We start from the raw sequence: 17,316 nt of genomic DNA on the forward strand, positions 1-17,316 counted from the left end.
AATGATGGACACAAGTTCAGGGCTAACTGAGCACCTGCACTCACTCATCTGTACTCGGTGTAAGGAGACAAATTACCCGACCTTATTGCAGCTTACACTTTTGGAGGGTTTTTCTTTTCAGTTGGTTTTTCATCTGTAAAAGTGAACATCAAAGTCCAGGCATAATGGCCCACAATGCCTACGTAATCCAGCACTTGGGAGGTAGAGACAGGAGGTCACTAGTTAAATGTCGAGCATTTATATTTATGCCAAAAATACTGCTCAGTGCATCGCTCTGAAAAATTTACCTTGACCGAGTCGAAAGCAAGCTGCGGGAACCAGGAGTACATACGTGAGCACAGAGGTACCGGATCTGACCGGATCTGACCAGTACCTCGCTCCAAACTACCCAGACTCAGCTGGACGAACGACCCCGAAGCTCCAAGGGACCCGTACCTGAACCGGGGCTGCACCGGTCTCGCGAGAACACAGCTTTACAAGCCACGTCACTCCGTGCCGGAACCAAGCTGTGAAGGAAACCCCCCGCAGCCGGCCGCTTTGGGGATAGGACTTCCGCCGGAAGGGCGGTCGGCCTCCGAACACCGCGTCAACTTCCGGCTGGTGTGGGGCCCGGAGCGCCGGCGGGGCCGTGGGGACTCCCGCGGAGATGGCGTGCGCAGCCGCGCGGTCCCCGGCCGACCAGGACAGGTGGGTCCTCGGCAAGGCTGGCCGCGCCGCCGCCGCTGGGCTCGGGGCTTCCCCTCCGCCGGAACCCCGCTGTTCCGCTGCTTCCGAGCCCCGGTAGCACCCGGTCCCCTGCAGCCGTGGCGGGGGGTGCGGTGCCGTCAGGAGCTGGCGTTAGGGAACAGTCGCGCCGCGAGGGCCGCCTCTGATTAGTGAGGCTCTCGGGGAGGCTCGCCCGCCGCCTGCCTTCGGGATTTTTCCTTCCCGTGTAAGAGCGCGTCCCAGCCTTAGCAGCTCCTGAACGGGCTGTGGTGTCGGAGTAACAGTCGCCGCATTGTTGGCTTCAGTCACTATACATTTATATATCATATATATATATTTATATAATATATATATACATATATATATATAATATATATATATTATATATTACATATAATAATATGGTATATAAGTAAAGTAAGATGTCTCTGCAGTGACAATGAAATTACCCCTTTAAAATTACCACTTGAGTTACCTAGCTGCGCCTTTTTGTGTTTTTGTGGCAGGTTTATTTGTATCTACCCCGCTTACTTAAATAATAAGAAGACCATAGCGGAGGGGAGGCGGATTCCCATAAGTAAGGTGAGTAAAGGCCCATGAAGGCTTGGGGAAGGTTGCCTTGTCCTGGTCACAACTGTTTGTTTTTTACTGCCCTTCTTGACTGAAGAGCACAGTAGCCAAGGGTTGCGGTGTTTCCCTTAACATTGGTGAAACCGGAAAGGCACTAAAGACACTTGGAGAAGAAAGAGGATTCGTAATGACCTGTTGGTGAATAAAAGGTGTATAAATAAGTGTAGAGTTCTCACGTTTTAAAATCGAGATTATGACAGTCTTCTCAATAAAAGCAAAGTGATGGCATTGTAAAGCACAATGTGCTGGATGCAGACTCGCTTTTTTAATGTGTAGGACTAAAGGTTTGTACAAGCTGCAGCTTTTTGGGTTTTGTCTTTATTACTTTTGTTTGTTTGTTTTGTTTTGTTTTGTTATCGAGACAGGGTGTCTCCGTGTAGTTTTGGTGCCTGTCCTGGAACTCACTCTGTAGACCAGGCTGGCCTCGAACTCACAGAGATCCGCCCAGCTCTGCCTCCTGAGTGCTGGGATTACAGGAGTGTGCCACCCCACCCCCACCCCCTGACTTTACTACTTTTTTTAAGGAGTATAAAATCAATTCAAAGTGGTACTTTTGGAAAGTAGAATTAGAGGGTGGGGTGTAGCTCCATGGTAGGGCTCTCAGCACAACATGAGGAAGGCCCTAAGTTTGAAGCCCCAGTCCAGGAGAGCACGATTAGGCAGGTTGTTGGATTTACGGTTCTAAAAGATGTGATCTTTGGGCAGGAAAACCCTAATTTGGGGCTGGGCTGGTGACTAAAACTTAGAAAATGCCCAGTGCTAAATGAGAGATCTCATGGAATTTTTATGTAATATTCTAGTTTTAGAGTCATCAAGTTGTATAATGAAATGAGGTCAAAGCAAAGAATTAGCTATTTTTATATGAGCATCTCTCATTTGGCTGTTATTATGAAGAGTAAAATCCACCTTGCCTCCTCCCAGGCGCTGTTGAATAAGGCCCAGCATCAGGCACAGTGACAGGGTTCTGACCGCCACCCCCAGATGCTCTTTGAAAAAAAAAATTTTTTTTTAAGAAAATTCACTGACATGTAGCTAACAAACTTAACAAAAGTCTTTAAGTACATAAATTGAATAATTTTCATACAGGGAGTACAGCTAGCTGGTTATAGCACCCAGATTTAAGAAACAGCGTGCCGAAGAGTCCGTCTGTCTCCATCTCTATCTCTTTCCTGTGCTCACTCATATAAGGGAGCATTGTTCTGATTTCCAGCACCATATGTTACCTCGGGCTGGTTCTTATTTTATATGTATGGAGTTATTCATTATGTACCTTTCTGTCTTTCTCACATCTTTATAAAGTTAGAGATTTATTCATATTCTTACTGGAATTTTTTGCATGTTCTGTTGCTTGGGAACGAATGCACGACCTCAAATAGGCCAAGCAAGTGCTCTGTTGCTAAGCAACACCCCAGTGTAGTTTAACTCTACTTGCTCCAAGCAAGAGTTTCTTAGCAGCAGCACCATTGACAGTTTTTGTGTGTTTTAAAGATTGATTCTGTTTTTATTGTGTGTATATAAGTGTTCTGTGTGTGGGGTGGGCACATGCGAATGCAGGTACTCTGGAGGCCAGAAGAGGTCACTTCCTGATAGGGGTGCTAAGAACTGAACGTGGGTCCCCGCAAGAGCAGTACAAGCTGCTGGGCAGTCTCTCCAACCCCCTTTGACATTTCCAAGTCAGGTAATTGTTTGTCGTAGGCGACTGTGCATTGTAAGGTGCATGATAACATCCCTGGTCTCTACCTGCTAGATCACAGTTCCCTTTCTTGGCTTATCTTGAAGCAGAACTGTCTCCCAACGTGACCAAACGTTCCTGGAGTACAGCGAGTGTAAACTTCCCTGCTACAAAGTCCTGCTCTGCAGAGCTGCATTGTGTGAACCCCACACTGCTTTCTTTTGTTTCTAGTTTGAGGCTTACAAGTAGTGCGGTGGGACTAGAGAGATGGCTCAGCAGTTAGGAATACTTACTGCTTTTGCAAAAGACCTGTTCCCAGCACCCACATGGTGGCTCACAACCATCTATAACTCCAGTTCCGGGGGTCCATGGTCTCTTCTGGCCTCTGTGGGCACTGCACAACTGTGGTGCACAGACACACACATAAAATAAATAAATGCTGAAAGTAAATAAGACAGGTACGTAGTGCTACTGTGAACATGCTTGAGTTTGTCTTTTGCACTTCCGTTGAATACATACCTGGACTGCAGGGCCACAGGGAACCACGTTCAGCTGTAGGAGATAACAGTCAGTGTTCTAGAATGGCTTTATGTGTCATGGTTCAACCAGTCAGTTCGCATTCAGCTTCTCCTGTGTTCAGAACACCATGCTCGGTGCTAGGCTGTGTACTGATGGAGTCCTTTCTCTCGCACAGTTAGGTTGAAAGAGAGAGAAAAGCGCACAACTGTGTTATTCCCGAGGGTTTTTACAATTACAGTAGAAATAAGTGGGCTTAGTAAAAAGGACAGTAGGGTTCAGTCTTTGTTTAGGTCATGATAGTAGAAATGACTTACACAATCGTATAGTAATGCTCACTTAGAACTGAGCTGCTGCTGAGTGTTTTTGTTTTTAATTGTTCAGGCTGTAGAAAACCCTACGGCTACTGAGATCCAGGACGTGTGCTCAGCAGTTGGACTGAATGCATTTCTGGAGGTATGATGCGACTCTCTCATCACTGTTTAATACTCACCTCAGTGATGTAACAACTCTCTGAAAGCCTGTTTTTGTTTGTCTTATTTGTGTTAGAAAAACAAAATGTACTCCAGAGAATGGAACCGCGATGTGCAGTACAGGGGCCGAGTCCGGGTGCAGCTCAAACAGGAGGACGGCAGCCTCTGTCTGGTGCAGTTCCCCTCACGTAAGCTTCAAACAGATGCGTAGGGCTCTGGGGTAGTTTGTCTTGTATGAAGGGTACAAATACCACACAGCTCTAGCCCCAGCACTCAGGAAACTGAGGCAGAAAGATTGCTGCAAGTTCAGTACCTGTGTGGGCTCCGGAATGAGTTCAAGACCAACCTGAGCAACTTTGTAAGACCTTGTCTCAGAATAGAAAACTTCAGAAATCCAGAGATTAGCTGAGTGGTAGACTGCCCGGCATGCACAGGGTCCTGGGTCCAAGCCCCAGGACCGCAGAAGGAATGAGGAAATGCAGTCCAAGGGGCACTGTGGAGCAGAGGAAGCAGACATGCCCACGGGGCGGCACCACTGTGCAAACTTGAATGTTAATACTGCTGTTTGTTGATGGATACCTGTACCAGTACTGCTTTAAGTGGGCCAGGAGCTACAATACCCACTTTTAAGACAGCAGTTACCTCACGGTGAGTGGTAAAGTAGGGGAAGGAAGGATAGAGATCAAGGGACTAATGGTCAGAGAACATGGAGGGCTGGAAGATGGCTTAGAGGACAAAGGCACTTGGTGACCATTGTTCAATCCTGTAGCCATGTGCAGGTGAAAAGAACAGGCAGACTCCACAGAGCTCTCCCTCTGACCTTCACATGTGCACCCCGGCATGCATTCCTGCACAGGCATCACGTGCATGAATACACACACAGGATGATGGTTTTAGTTCAAAAACATTTAGTCCCGAGGCCGTGAGAGGATACAGTAGGTGACAGTAGGTGACGGTAGTGTTTGACAGGTCGACCCACCAGACATATCACTCCCTGGTGGGGAGCCCACCTGGCAAATCGAGGGGTCACTGGCTGTGGAAACCAGTTGTTTTCTGTCTGTAACTTTCTCGGGCGTCACTGCTTTCCTCCCTAATAAGAACGGCTCTGGGGTTCTTTCTCCAGCCCTTTGGTAGTGTGTTTTACATCTCTGGGCACACAGTTAGCTGTGGATTTCTGTTTAAGCTGTATAATTCTGATGAACAGAAATATTACCAGAATGTTCTTCTTTACTGACACAGGAAAGTCACAGTACTCTCAGTCTCAAAGACAACCTTTTATACGTTTTGCAAAGATCTTAGAACAAATTCAATACAGACTAGCTGCCCCTGCAGAAAATTCAAAAAGAGTAATTCCCAGGTGTTGTTTATTGCTAAATCAAGGCCAGGCTGTCTACATCAAGACACGGTCCTTACAGGAGCTCCTTTCCTGCACGTACCCTGACCGCTCAAGGTTCAGCCAGCTGTTTAATGTCTGGGATCCCTCACCAACCTAGAGCTACGTGCATGGGTCAGTGTGACATTACTAGCCTGAGAGAAACTGTGTGACTTGTCTTGTGTTGTGAGAACGGGTAGGGCCCTGAAAATGTAACCCATAATCGTCAAGAGTTTGGCTGTGGAGCAGCAGAGAGACGGCTGTGAAGAGCTATGTGAGAGCTGCCGCAGAATGTGAGTGAATGTGTGTGTGTGTGTGTGTGTGTGTGTGTGTGTGTGTGTGTGTGTGTGTGTGTGTGTGTCTGTGTTCTGAGCCTAGGAATGAGAGCCACTGTTAGTTACTTAGTGCCATTTGGGTTTCCAGGTGAGGAGGCCAGTTGCTGGGACCAAGACAGGAACTCTTGGTTCAGACTTAGTGTTTTCTATTTCCATCTTGCTCACTGAGGCAGTTCAGTGCTGTTCCTGCTCCCACACTCTGTTCAGGAGGTGCCCCTTGAGCAGATCGCAGTCCTCAGCCATTGGATTTTTAAAATCACTGTCCAGTTCCCTACCCAACGATGTTGAAGTCAGTGACATGTTGTGTCTTGTTTCTAAGAATGTTACACTAAACCTGGCTTCTGGTTTCTAGGGAAGTCAGTGATGCTGTATGTAGCAGAAATGATTCCCAAGCTAAAAACAAGGACACAAAAAACCGGCGGTGCTGACCCCAGTCTTCAGCAAGGAGAGGGGAGTAAAAAGGGGAAGGGGAAGAAGAAGAAATGATGCGGTGTGAACGTGACGCACACAGTCCTCTGCGAGAGACCTGGGCATCTTTGTGTCGGAGGGAACAGCTCTTGTGTCTGTCATTTAACTGAACTGTGAACAGTGTGTCTCCCGTCTTCATCAGCAGTTAACAATGAGATAAGTTTACATCCAAAGTCTGCATCCAGCTTTTATACTGTCAAAGGAAAGGCGTGTGTGCGGAAGAAAGAAGACTATTTTTAACAGATAATGACTGTCCCGTAAGTTACTTGAAATCCTGTATCTGTTTGTCCTCTATGTAAACATATATTTCAGGTAAATAAGTTTAATAAAATTTGAAATACACATTTTGTTCACCTTTTAAGTTACTGAAATAAACAATTTAAACTGACTTCTGTAGCTTTCACTTATGAAGCAGTTAATTCCAGTAGAGGAGATGAACGGAATACAACCAGTTGAAGTGTGGGCAGTGTACGGGACAGTCCGTGGTACAACATAAGGACACTGTGAGAACCAAGTAGTCTGCCTTGGAACTGGTTGGTTTGGAAAAGACTTACTGTCTGGGGACAAGGACTCAGGTAGCCCACACAGGCCAGAAACAAGCTGAGGCTGGGGGTGACCTTGAACTGGCTGGGATTACAGGCCCGAGCGCCACCAGCCTGGCATATGTGGTACTGGGGATTGAGCCCAGGCCTAATGCACACTAGGCCAGCATTCTACCAACTGAGCTACGTCCCCGCATCTCCGGCAGAAAGACTAAAAAGAGTATTTTAATTATTCCTCTGTGTGTGTGTGTGCGCACGCATGTGAGCATATGGGGACATGGATATGGAAGCCAAAGAATGACTTGCAAGAACCAGCTCTCTCCTTTCACTATGGGGGTCCTGGAGATCAAACTCAGGTTGTCTGGATGGGTAGCAAGTACCTCGACCCACTGAGCTACCTTGTCAGCTCCAAGGAAGACATCTAATTGTTTTATATTATTTATTTGTTGTATGAATGTATGCATGGGACACATGTGTAAGTCAGAGGACAGCTTGCAGAGGTTGAGTCTCTGCTTCCACTGTGTGGGTCCCAGGGGATCAAACTTAGGTCATCCGTCATTCCTGACGGCAAGTGCCTTCACCCACTGAGACATCTCACGAACCTAAGATGAAAAGAGAAAGCCTGTCCCAGCATGGCTCTCAAGACAGTGGGACATGGGTGCAGATGCATGATCTGAGGTGATACGAGGAAAACCAGACCCTGGCGGATTGGCCCACAGGACCCATGAGACAGTCGGTTAGCACCAGTGGAGGCCCCATCGATATCAGGGACTGGAGGACAAGAGAGAGGACCAGCACTACTGAAAGAACATATTTGATGCCCCGCTCACTGGGCTGGGATCAAACCGTGTTTACAGGAGAGCTAAAAGATGTGATGGGCTCAAGAGACAGCCCAGTGGTTCAGAACCCTGGCTGCTCTTCCCAGCACCCACATGGCAGCTCACAACCATCTTAACCCTGGTTCCTGGGGATCCATTGCCCTGTTGTGGCTTCCTCAGGTACCAGGCACACACGTGGTGCACAGGCATCCATGCAGGCAAAACACCCATAAGCCATAAATAAAAAAATAAAAAAGATGAATTCATCAGGGACCTGGAGACTGGTGTGAGGCCTTAGTGGTTTTACTGAGTGCAAACACAGTCTTTATGAGATAGGAGCTGTGCAAATTCGTCTTGCACAAGCAAGTCTCCTGGGGAGGAATCTGTTTACCCAGCCCAGGGCTGTCTCGGCAGCAAGCTACAGCTCGGGTCAGGGACTACCAGATCAAACACAGCCACATGAAGGCACAGCCGCTCTCCTGCTTGGCCTTAGAGCGATGCCAGCCAGCCCTGCCCCACTGGGCCTGTTGGCGGGGAGATGCCTGGCAGCCCTGTGGCCACAGCCCAGGATGAAGAGGCAGGATGGCTCACAGAGAACGGCTGTGAACGGGGAGGGCCGAGGGAGTACCTCGCACCCACACCGCTGGACAATGTTGACCCTTTGAGAAACAGTTACGACAGCCGTGGGGTCCTCTCAGTCTGTTGGACCTTGCTAACGTTTACCCTCTTAGCTGCTCTGTCCTGAGATCAGCTGGAGCTTGCTCGGAATGGAGGGGGGGCCTTCAGGGACCCTGCACGTGGCCATGCCCAGCGACCTTTCCACGTGAGGCCTTAACTCTCATCTGCAGAAAAAGAGGATTTGGTTGTTTCCTCCCTTTCCCGGCATACGCGTGTGTGCTTGGCATCTTCCTGTCCTACACATTTCCTGGTTTAACCACTGCCCGTAGACATTCAGTCCGTCCGCAGCTGGGTCCCGGTGCCTCTACCGCTGAGCGTGGAGAAGGTTTGAGGACGTAGCTCAGGGGTAAGTGCTCACCTCACAGGTGCAAGGTGGGATACCAAGAACAAGACGAAGGGGGTGGGGAGGTGGGGAGATGGAGAGGGAGGGAGGGAGGGGGGGAGGGAGGGAGGGAGGGGGGGGGGAGGGAGGGAGGGAGGGGGGAGGGAGGGAGGGAGGGACTATCAAAGACCCACTAGCACCTCCCCTGGGAACTTGTCAAGAGCGCAGGCCCAGCCTAGACTTCAAATGCCCTGAAGAGACTCCCTCGGCAATTCTTACATGTATTAAAGTTGGAGAAACTATGAAGTATGTTGGTCTTTTATTATTATTTTCTGGATGTATTGGTCTCTCATAATTATAAAATATATTTTGTTCTTTTAAGTGGAAACCTGTTTTCTTTGGAATTGAATATTTTGTACTTTTATTTGCTTAGTTTTAAAAACATGACACCAATTCAACTACAAATGATCAGTTGTCAAAACGTTCTCTCAGGGCCAGAGAGGAGTCAGTGGCTTCAACGCTTGCTGTACAGGCCTGGCGATGTGAGTTCGATTCCTGGAACCCAGAGGTTGGAAGGAGAGAACTGACTTCCATCACATTATCCCCAGACCTCCGTGCATGCATGGCCCCATGTGCATGCTCCTGCATTTGCTACACACACACACACACACACACACACACACACACAATGTAATTTTAAAAGCCTACTGCACAGCCAAGAGTAAGCAGTAGCTGTCACATCTCTAATCCCAGCACTAGGGAGACTGAGACAGGAGGATCACCATGAGTTCAAAGCCATCTGTGCAACTAGCAAATGCCCCTGAGCCCAGCAGTCAACAGTGTGGGCCTGAATGCTACATGGGGAGAGGCGGCCACAGGATCAGCATCCATGCGGCTCTCACACCCACTCCTAACATGGACGAGGGAGAGGAGGGCTGAAGTGGGGACCACATAGGTGAGCAGCCAGAATCCGTTTCTCTTCTGCTTTGGTAGCAGTTTCTACCTGGGAGTGGGGCTTCAGTGGGTCACGTTCCTCTCAGAACCCCCCAAACGTGTGCACCAGTGCCCCCCCCCCGCTGCTCCCACCCCACCCGTGCATTAACAGTGCCCCCCCGCTGCTCCCACCCCACCCGTGCATTAACAGTGCCCCCCCCCCCCGCTCCCATCCCACCCGTGCATTAACAGTGCCCAAGCTCAGTGCAACAGAAGGGGAGCAGGACCCGTAATGCCCTCGGCCTGGCAATGGAGCAAATCCACAGCACTGGCCACATGGTGGTTTCAGAGAACAAGTTCCCCATCTGATTCTTTTCCCCATGGTGCTGCAAGCCGCAAAAAAAATATATGAAGTAGGATTTCAGCTGATTAGGACAAGCTAACACCTGAAAGAAGCCATGGGCCTTCCAGAGGTCAAACTGAGGCTTAAAGAGTCTTGGTGATATTGGCTTTTGATTATCAGCCGTTTCCTGCTATGAATTTCTCATGTGTTACTGTAGCTTTTCCATCATTCATTGGGCACGATCTCTCCTCTACTAGAGGAATATTTAGATAACCTTCTGTGCAGCAGCGCAGCCAGGATCCCAAATTTCAGGCCTCTCTGTCATTATCGTCGTTAGCAGCATCCGGCCAGAACCATCCCCCGGACGGACGAAAGTATCTTATCAGAGACACCTCTGTACTCTCTAAGAACATGTGGGCGCCATGGGCCCTGGCCCCCGGCCCCCGACTGGGAGTGGCTTCAGCCTTGCTTGCTTGACCTTGATCAGATGTCCTCCCTATTCGGATTCCCTACCGGTATCCACCCTTCTGAATGCTTAAGGGAAGTTCCTTGTTGTGTATCCTGCATTTTGGGCAGTTAACTACTTAGATGCAAGAATATAGAACATTGAGTCTGGAATGTGGACCATTGACAGCGAACTTCTGCCCTCCGGGGGTTCCTCCATTTGTGCTGTAAGCCTGTACGTATTTAAGGTTTCTTCCCTCTTTCAATAAACGGCATTCGACATCCAATCGTACGGATGACCCGCTGTCTTTTGTCTCTATTTTTTAATCCGCAGCCCTTCGCTCAGGCAAGGTGAACGGTTATCGGTAACGCGGGCGTTACCGCAACAAATGGAGGTTCCTACCGAGGTCTGAGTAAGGAGGACCAGCTGACGGACACTCTTGGAAGGCCGGCCGGCATTTTAAGGTAAGAGTGGATTGGAATGGGGGCCGCTAGCTCACAGTCACTCCTCGAGGAACAGTTAATTGGACTGTTGAGGCGGCAAGGCACTATTATTAAGAGCAAGATGGCTAAAGATTTTGTTCAAATCCTCCAGAATGCTAGTCCTTGGTTTCTGGTCTCCGGAGGATTTAATATACCAGATTGGGAACAGGTCAAGATTGACTTACAGAAATATTTGCATAAAGAAGGGCCTGATTCCATATCCTTAGCCACTTTTTCTTTGTGGCGCTTGGTTAAGGATGCATTGCTTAGTGAAGATATTGAAGTCCAAAAACACTTAAATGAAGCTAAAACTGTGTTGGAGGAGTCTCAGATAGAGGAGGCTCTCAAAACCCTTAAAACTTCTGATGTTTCTGATTCGGCAGAGTCGTCTTCCGATTCTGCAGAGTCATCTTCAGAGGGTGATGATGTAGAAATCAGATCAAAAAAGGATGCTAGATGCCTAAGAGGGAAATCACAGATTTCTCGCAAGGATAGACCTCCAGCCCATAACCTTGACTTTTGCAACACGGAGGTCCTTCCTTCCGCACCCATGGAGGGATTGACGGGGGGAGTTGCTTACCCGGTCATAGAGACTCAAAATGCTCAAGGACAGAGACAAAGGAGCACAATCCTCTAGATTTTAAAAGCATCAAACAGCTCAAGGAAGCTGTGATGTCATATGGGCCCCATGCTCCTTTTACCATCGCTATACTTGAATCTTTTTCTGCCTTAAATTGCACCCCTAGCGATTGGATGCAGCTGTGTCGCGCTGCTCTCTCTGGGGGGGATTATTTAATTTGGAGGAGTGAGTTTCAAGAACATTGTCAAACTACAGCTAATAGAAATGCTGCTGCAGGCTTCCCGGCTCGTAATCTTGAGATGCTCACGGGTGCAGGGCAGTATGCCACTTTACAAGCACAGATTTTGTATGATCCTGCAGTTTATGCACAGATTAGTGTGGCCGCTACCAGAGCGTGGAAAGGGCTACCTAATAAAGCTGCTGGTGAACAACTATCTAAAGTCATTCAAGGGCCGTCAGAACCATTTGCAGAATTTGTAGATCGCCTGCTTCAACTAGCAGGAAGAGTGTTTGGGGATGTTGATCAAGCCATGCCCATAGTAAAGCAACTGGCCTTTGAAAATGCCAATAAATATTGCAAGGAGGCCATTAGGCCTCATAAAAATAAGAGCTTAAATGATTATCTTAAACTATGTAGAGATATAGATGGGCATCACATCATGGGACAGGTAATGGCCTCAGCCATGAGGGGGATTAATTCTGGAGGAAACCGCCCAAAAACCTGTTTTGGATGCGGCAAGCAAGGTCATATTAAGAATAATTGTCCTGGAGCCCAAGCAACGGCAAAGACACGGGACTTTGCCCGCGATGTAAAAAGGGACATCACTGGAGTAATGAGTGCCGATCTAAGGTTTATGCTCAGGGAAATATGTTACCACCGTCGGGAAACGGGCAGCGGGGTCCGCTCCGGACCCCCCGAAGCCAGGTGTACGGAGCCCTGGATACACCTGCCCCATCCCCAGTTTCCCACCATCCCATCCAGTTTGTTCCTCGAAGGAACCCCTTTTTGTCCAAGACCTTATCAGAGGCACCCCTGGAAGCGCAGGATTGGACCTCTGTTCCTCCACCAGAACAGTATTAACACCTCAGATGGGTCCCCAGGCTCTCGGTACTGGAGTTATGGGTCCACTACCTGCAGGGTCTTTAGGACTGATTCTGGGCAGGAGCAGCACTCTTATGCAAGGGATTAGAGTAATTCCAGGAGTGATAGATGAAGACTCTGAAGGGGAAATTAGAATTATGGTTGAGGCTGGTAAAGGGGTGACAATTATTCCCCAGGGTGCTCGCATAGCACAACTGCTTTTGATGCCCCGCTTTCATACTAATAATCCTTTTCTTAAAACACATAGAGGTGAGGGTGGATTTGGCTCTACGGGCCCTCTAGCATGCTGGGTTTCCACCTTAGAACAAAGACCCATGCTAAATTTAAAAGTTAATGATCACAGTTTTCGGGGTCTTTTAGATACTGGCGCTGACACTTCAGTTATTTCTTTAAAACATTGGCCCGAAGCTTGGCCCCTTAAAGATTCTACCTCTCACCTACAAGGTATCGACACAGCTCAGACGCCATTACAGAGCAAGCTACTTTTAAATTAAAAGGATGAGGAAGGTCATGCAGGAACTTTTCAACCATTTGTACTACCTGACATTCCAGTGAACTTGTGGGGACGGGATGTGTTGGATGACATGGGAGCGGTGCTTACTACACAGCCTGTACAACAGATGCTGAAGAGTCAGGGCTACTGCCCGGACAAAGGCTTAGGGAAAATGTTGCAAGGAGACCCGCTCCCTGTGGCAGACAAAAGCTGTGTCACTAGGGGTCCTGGCGATACTAGAGGATTAGGATCTTTTCCATAGGGGTCACTGCACAGCAGCCTTCAATAATACAACCGATAAAAATCACTTGGAAGAGTGATGACCCTGTATGGGTGGAGCAGTGGCCCCTTGCTAAGGAAAAATTGGAGGCTGCGTATGCATTGGTTAAGGAGCAGTTAGATGCTGGACATATCATTCCTTCCACTTCACCTTGGAACTCACCTATATTTGTTATTAAAAAGAAATCAGGAAAATGGAGGCTGTTACAGGATCTTAGAGCTGTAAATAAAACCATGCTTCTCATGGGAGCAACACAGCCTGGCTTGCCTGCCCCTGTGGCAATTCCTAAACATTGGCATTTAATTGTGGTTGACTTGAGGGATTGTTTCTTCACCATACCTTTACATCCTGAGGACAGTCCTCGCTTTGCTTTCAGTGTTCCTTCAGAAAATCTTAAGGAACCTTATCAGAGATATCAGTGGGTGGTATTGCCTCAAGGAATGGCTAATAGCCCTACTATATGTCAAATTTATGTGTCTTTGGCCCTAGCTCCAGTTCGAAAAGCTTTTCCAGGTGTTTATATAATTCACTATATGGATGATATATTAATGGCTGCTAAAGATAAAAAACTTGTTTTTGATGCCTTTTCTTATTTACAAGAGGTTCTTAGCTTGGCTAACTTACAGATAGCCCCAGAAAAGGTACAGGTATCTTTTCCCTATCATTATTTAGGTCATGAATTGTTACGCACGGGCATACGCCCACAAAAGATTACTCTGCGTATGGATCAGCTACGCACACTTAATGATTTCCAAACCTTTCTGGGAGATATTCAATGGCTTCGGCCCACTTTAAAAATTCCAACAGGTCAGCTTCGCCCCTTGTATGATGTCTTAAAGGGCGACCCTGACCCTTCATCTCCCCGTAAATTAACAGCTGAAGGACGTGTAGCCCTACAACGTGTGCAAGAGGCCCTGGAACAGGCTCACGTACAGTATATAGATCTTAATTCTCCTTATTGTATTTGATATTTTGTTTTACTCATTCACCTACTGGAGTGTTTTGGCAAACAGGTCCTATTTTATGGGTACATTCCCCAGCTTCTCCAGCAAAAATCATCACTCCTTATCCACAGGCTGTCGCTCAGATTATATTTAAAGGAATCAAGACCAGTGTTCAAACTTTTGGTAAAGAGCCAGATATTGTGGTGACCCCATACACCCAGTCTCAAATAGCATGGTTGCAAGCTAATGATAATGATTGGGCCATATTGACATGCTCCATGCAGGGTCAGTTTGATACTCACTACCCCTCCAATGATGTGTGTCAATTTTTTAAATTGCATCCTGTTATATTTCCCAAGATAGTACAAATGACTCCTATTCCTCAGGCCCGTGTGGTATTTACTGATGGCACTTCACGTGGTTTTGCTGTGGTGGTTTCTGGTAACATAGTAAAGAGAATAAAGGTCCAGGGCACTTCTGCCCAGGTGGCAGAGGTACAGGCGCTGTTGCTTGCTTTACAGATGTTTTCTGATGAGAGTGTAAATATTTATACTGATAGTCAATATGTGGCACATGCCATTATGCCTTTGGAAACAACAGCCTACATACCATCCATTTCTTCCATTCATGAATACTTATTGCAAGTGCAAGGACTTATATGGTCCCGCTCACATAACCTTTATGTGGGCCATATTAGAGCTCATACTCAATTGCCTGGACCTCTAAGTGAAGGTAATCAGAGGGCTGACGCCATTACTCGTATGGCTGTCACATTAGTCTGTTCTGCCTTTGATAAGGCTACTCAGTTGCATCAGCGTTACCATCTTAATGCTGGATCTCTCCGATATCATACAGGCATAACCCGGGAACAAGCTATCCAGATAGTTAAATCATGCCCTATTTGTGTGGAATTTTTACCTGTTCCTCATTTGGGAGTTAATCCTCGAGGACTTTTACCTAATCATGTGTGGCAGATGGACGTCACGCACGTGCCTTCCTTTGGAAAATTACAATATGTCCATGTGTCTATTGATACATATTCTTCTCTAATTTTTGCTTCTGTCCATTCAGGGGAAAAGGTTAAGGATGTAAAAAATCATTGTTTTCATGCTTTTGCTTACATGGGAGTGCCAAAATGCATAAAAACTGATAATGGTCCCGCCTACAGTAGTACGGGATTTTCAAAATTCTGCCAAGATTTTTCTATTGTTAATAAGACTGGTATTCCTTATAATCCTCAAGGGCAGGCTATAGTAGAACGCTGCCATCGTACCTTAAAAACTTATATTGCTAAAGTAAAAAAGGGGGAGTTAGGGGCTCATCTTTCCTCTCCACATTCTATTCTTTCCCTTGTTTTATATATTTTAAATTTTTTATCGGTGGATTCTGCTGGAGTATCTGCTGCAGATAAGCACTGGAGGGCTCCTGTTGCAAATCATCCTCTGGTGCGATGGAAAGATCTTTCTACTGGCACTTGGAGGGGACCCGATCCGGTGTTGGTGTGGGCCCGGGGATCTGTTTGTGTCTTTCCACAGGACAATGAAGTTCCTCTGTGGGTTCCTGAACGCTGTGTGCGCCCTGTGGCTGCTGCTGAATCCCAACATGGCAGAGACCTATTGGGCCTTCGTAAAAAACTCTCCCCTTCTGATGCCAATGGGGATTGAGAGCCCAATACGGCCAGCCTTGGCAAACATTATTCTAGCCTAGGAACTGTAGCCATGTGGTTGGATTCCTCAGAAGGTAATGTATGGTAACTTTTTTCAAAAAACATTGAGAATGTACCACACCTTGGAGATTAAGGATAACTCTGAAGGTCAATGAACTTCAGTTGTAAACAGTAGCATACCAGCTAAGCCTTTTTCACATTTTGCAACCCCCCTCAAGCTGGTGTAGTACCTACTTTTCAGGAATGGCTCTGTGCAACATTTATTTGCCTCCTGAAATTCATCTAGCCTTTTTGAAGATACCTCAAAATTTGTGAGCCTGAATGTGGCCATTATTGAGGCCATTAGTTCTGCTCCTTGTTTGCTGTTTTTGTTTTCTGTTTTCTTTGTTTCTCAGTTGTTCTCTTGCAGACCTGCCAGCCTAAGTAGTGCTGGGATCAAAAAAATGGGCCTTGGTGGTTCGTGTTCCTGGAGCCGTGTCCATGCCAGTGGACCGTGGCAGCTAGACACAGATGATGCTCGCACGCTCCAGAAGAGACTCTGACATCGCTGTTGCTGTTGTTGCTGTTATAGCAGTGGTGGCCACTGCTGCTATTGTTTCTGGGATTGCTATTTCATATTTGGTTACTACAGCTAGCACAATGGAGACCCTGGCAGCAAAAGTAGCTACAACAGTTAGTTAATCTTTCTTCTTATTGGGCATGACAAATTTAATTCCACTTTTATACATTATAATTGGCTTTGAAAGTTGTAAAATTATTAAAACTCAAGTTCCATTTGCTTATGGGATACCACCTTACAAGGACTCCAATTTGCAGTAAGGCTCGTTTAAGAAGGGAATGGTTCAATTGCCTTTAGCCTCCTGGCTATGGGTGGGTTCGGACTTCTGTTGGTCTTTTCTGTGTCGCACAGATTGCAAGCCCAGTGCCACTTTGAGATCTTTGGCAGCAGTCACTCTACAGCTCACATGGTTGAGTCTGTATGATAATGAGTATTCAGAGACGGGTAATGCTTGGGGGGCTGCCACCAACCTAAGACAGAGCACTTGTGTGGCCTGGGCAAGTGTCTCTATGACGGGTAAGGTGGTCTGCTGGTCCCACGCAACCTAAGTCAGAAGCTCATTTAATAAAAAGGGGGGAACTGTGGGCGCCATGGGCCCTGGCCCCCGGCCCCCGACTGGGAGTGGCTGCAGCCTTGCTTGCTTGACCTTGATCAGATGTCCTCCCTATTCGGATTCCCTACCGGTATCCACCCTTCTGAATGCTTAAGGGAAGTTCCTTGTGTCCTCCCTATTCGGATTCCCTACCGGTATCCACCCTTCTGAATGCTTAAGGGAAGTTCCTTGTTGTGTATCCTGCATTTTGGGCAGTTAACTACTTAGATGCAAGAATATAGAACATTGAGTCTGGAATGTGGACCATTGACAGCGAACTTCTGCCCTCCGGGGGTTCCTCCATTTGTGCTGTAAGCCTGTACGTATTTAAGGTTTCTTCCCTCTTTCAATAAACGGCATTCGACA

At 47.3% G+C, this 17,316-nt stretch overlaps 1 protein-coding gene across 1 annotated transcript; it reads left to right on the plus strand.

The window, feature by feature from the left end:
• Positions 1–559: 559 nt before the first annotated feature.
• Srp19 (signal recognition particle 19) lies at positions 560–6,559 on the plus strand. Its single transcript, XM_028886821.2, has 5 exons — positions 560–687; positions 1,212–1,287; positions 3,908–3,979; positions 4,073–4,184; positions 6,056–6,559. Exons 1-5 carry the CDS (start codon positions 647–649, stop codon positions 6,187–6,189), a joined length of 435 nt encoding a protein of 144 aa, XP_028742654.1. The 5' UTR covers positions 560–646; the 3' UTR covers positions 6,190–6,559.
• Positions 6,560–17,316: the final 10,757 nt, after the last annotated feature.

This window comes from Peromyscus leucopus, chromosome 19 (assembly GCF_004664715.2).
Source record: "Peromyscus leucopus breed LL Stock chromosome 19, UCI_PerLeu_2.1, whole genome shotgun sequence".
Classification (NCBI taxonomy): Eukaryota; Metazoa; Chordata; class Mammalia; order Rodentia; family Cricetidae; genus Peromyscus; species Peromyscus leucopus.

What these genes read in the sequence shown, in the direction of transcription:
- Srp19 (XM_028886821.2), top strand. Translation starts at nt 647, where the DNA reads ATGGCGTGCGCAGCCGCGCGGTCCCCGGCCGACCAGGACAG. An exon ending in GGCGGATTCCCATAAGTAAG is followed by an intron (nt 1,288 to 3,907) that starts GTGAGTAAAGGC and finishes TTAATTGTTCAG; the next exon opens with GCTGTAGAAAACCCTACGGC. An exon ending in GACTGAATGCATTTCTGGAG is followed by an intron (nt 3,980 to 4,072) that starts GTATGATGCGAC and finishes TATTTGTGTTAG; the next exon opens with AAAAACAAAATGTACTCCAG.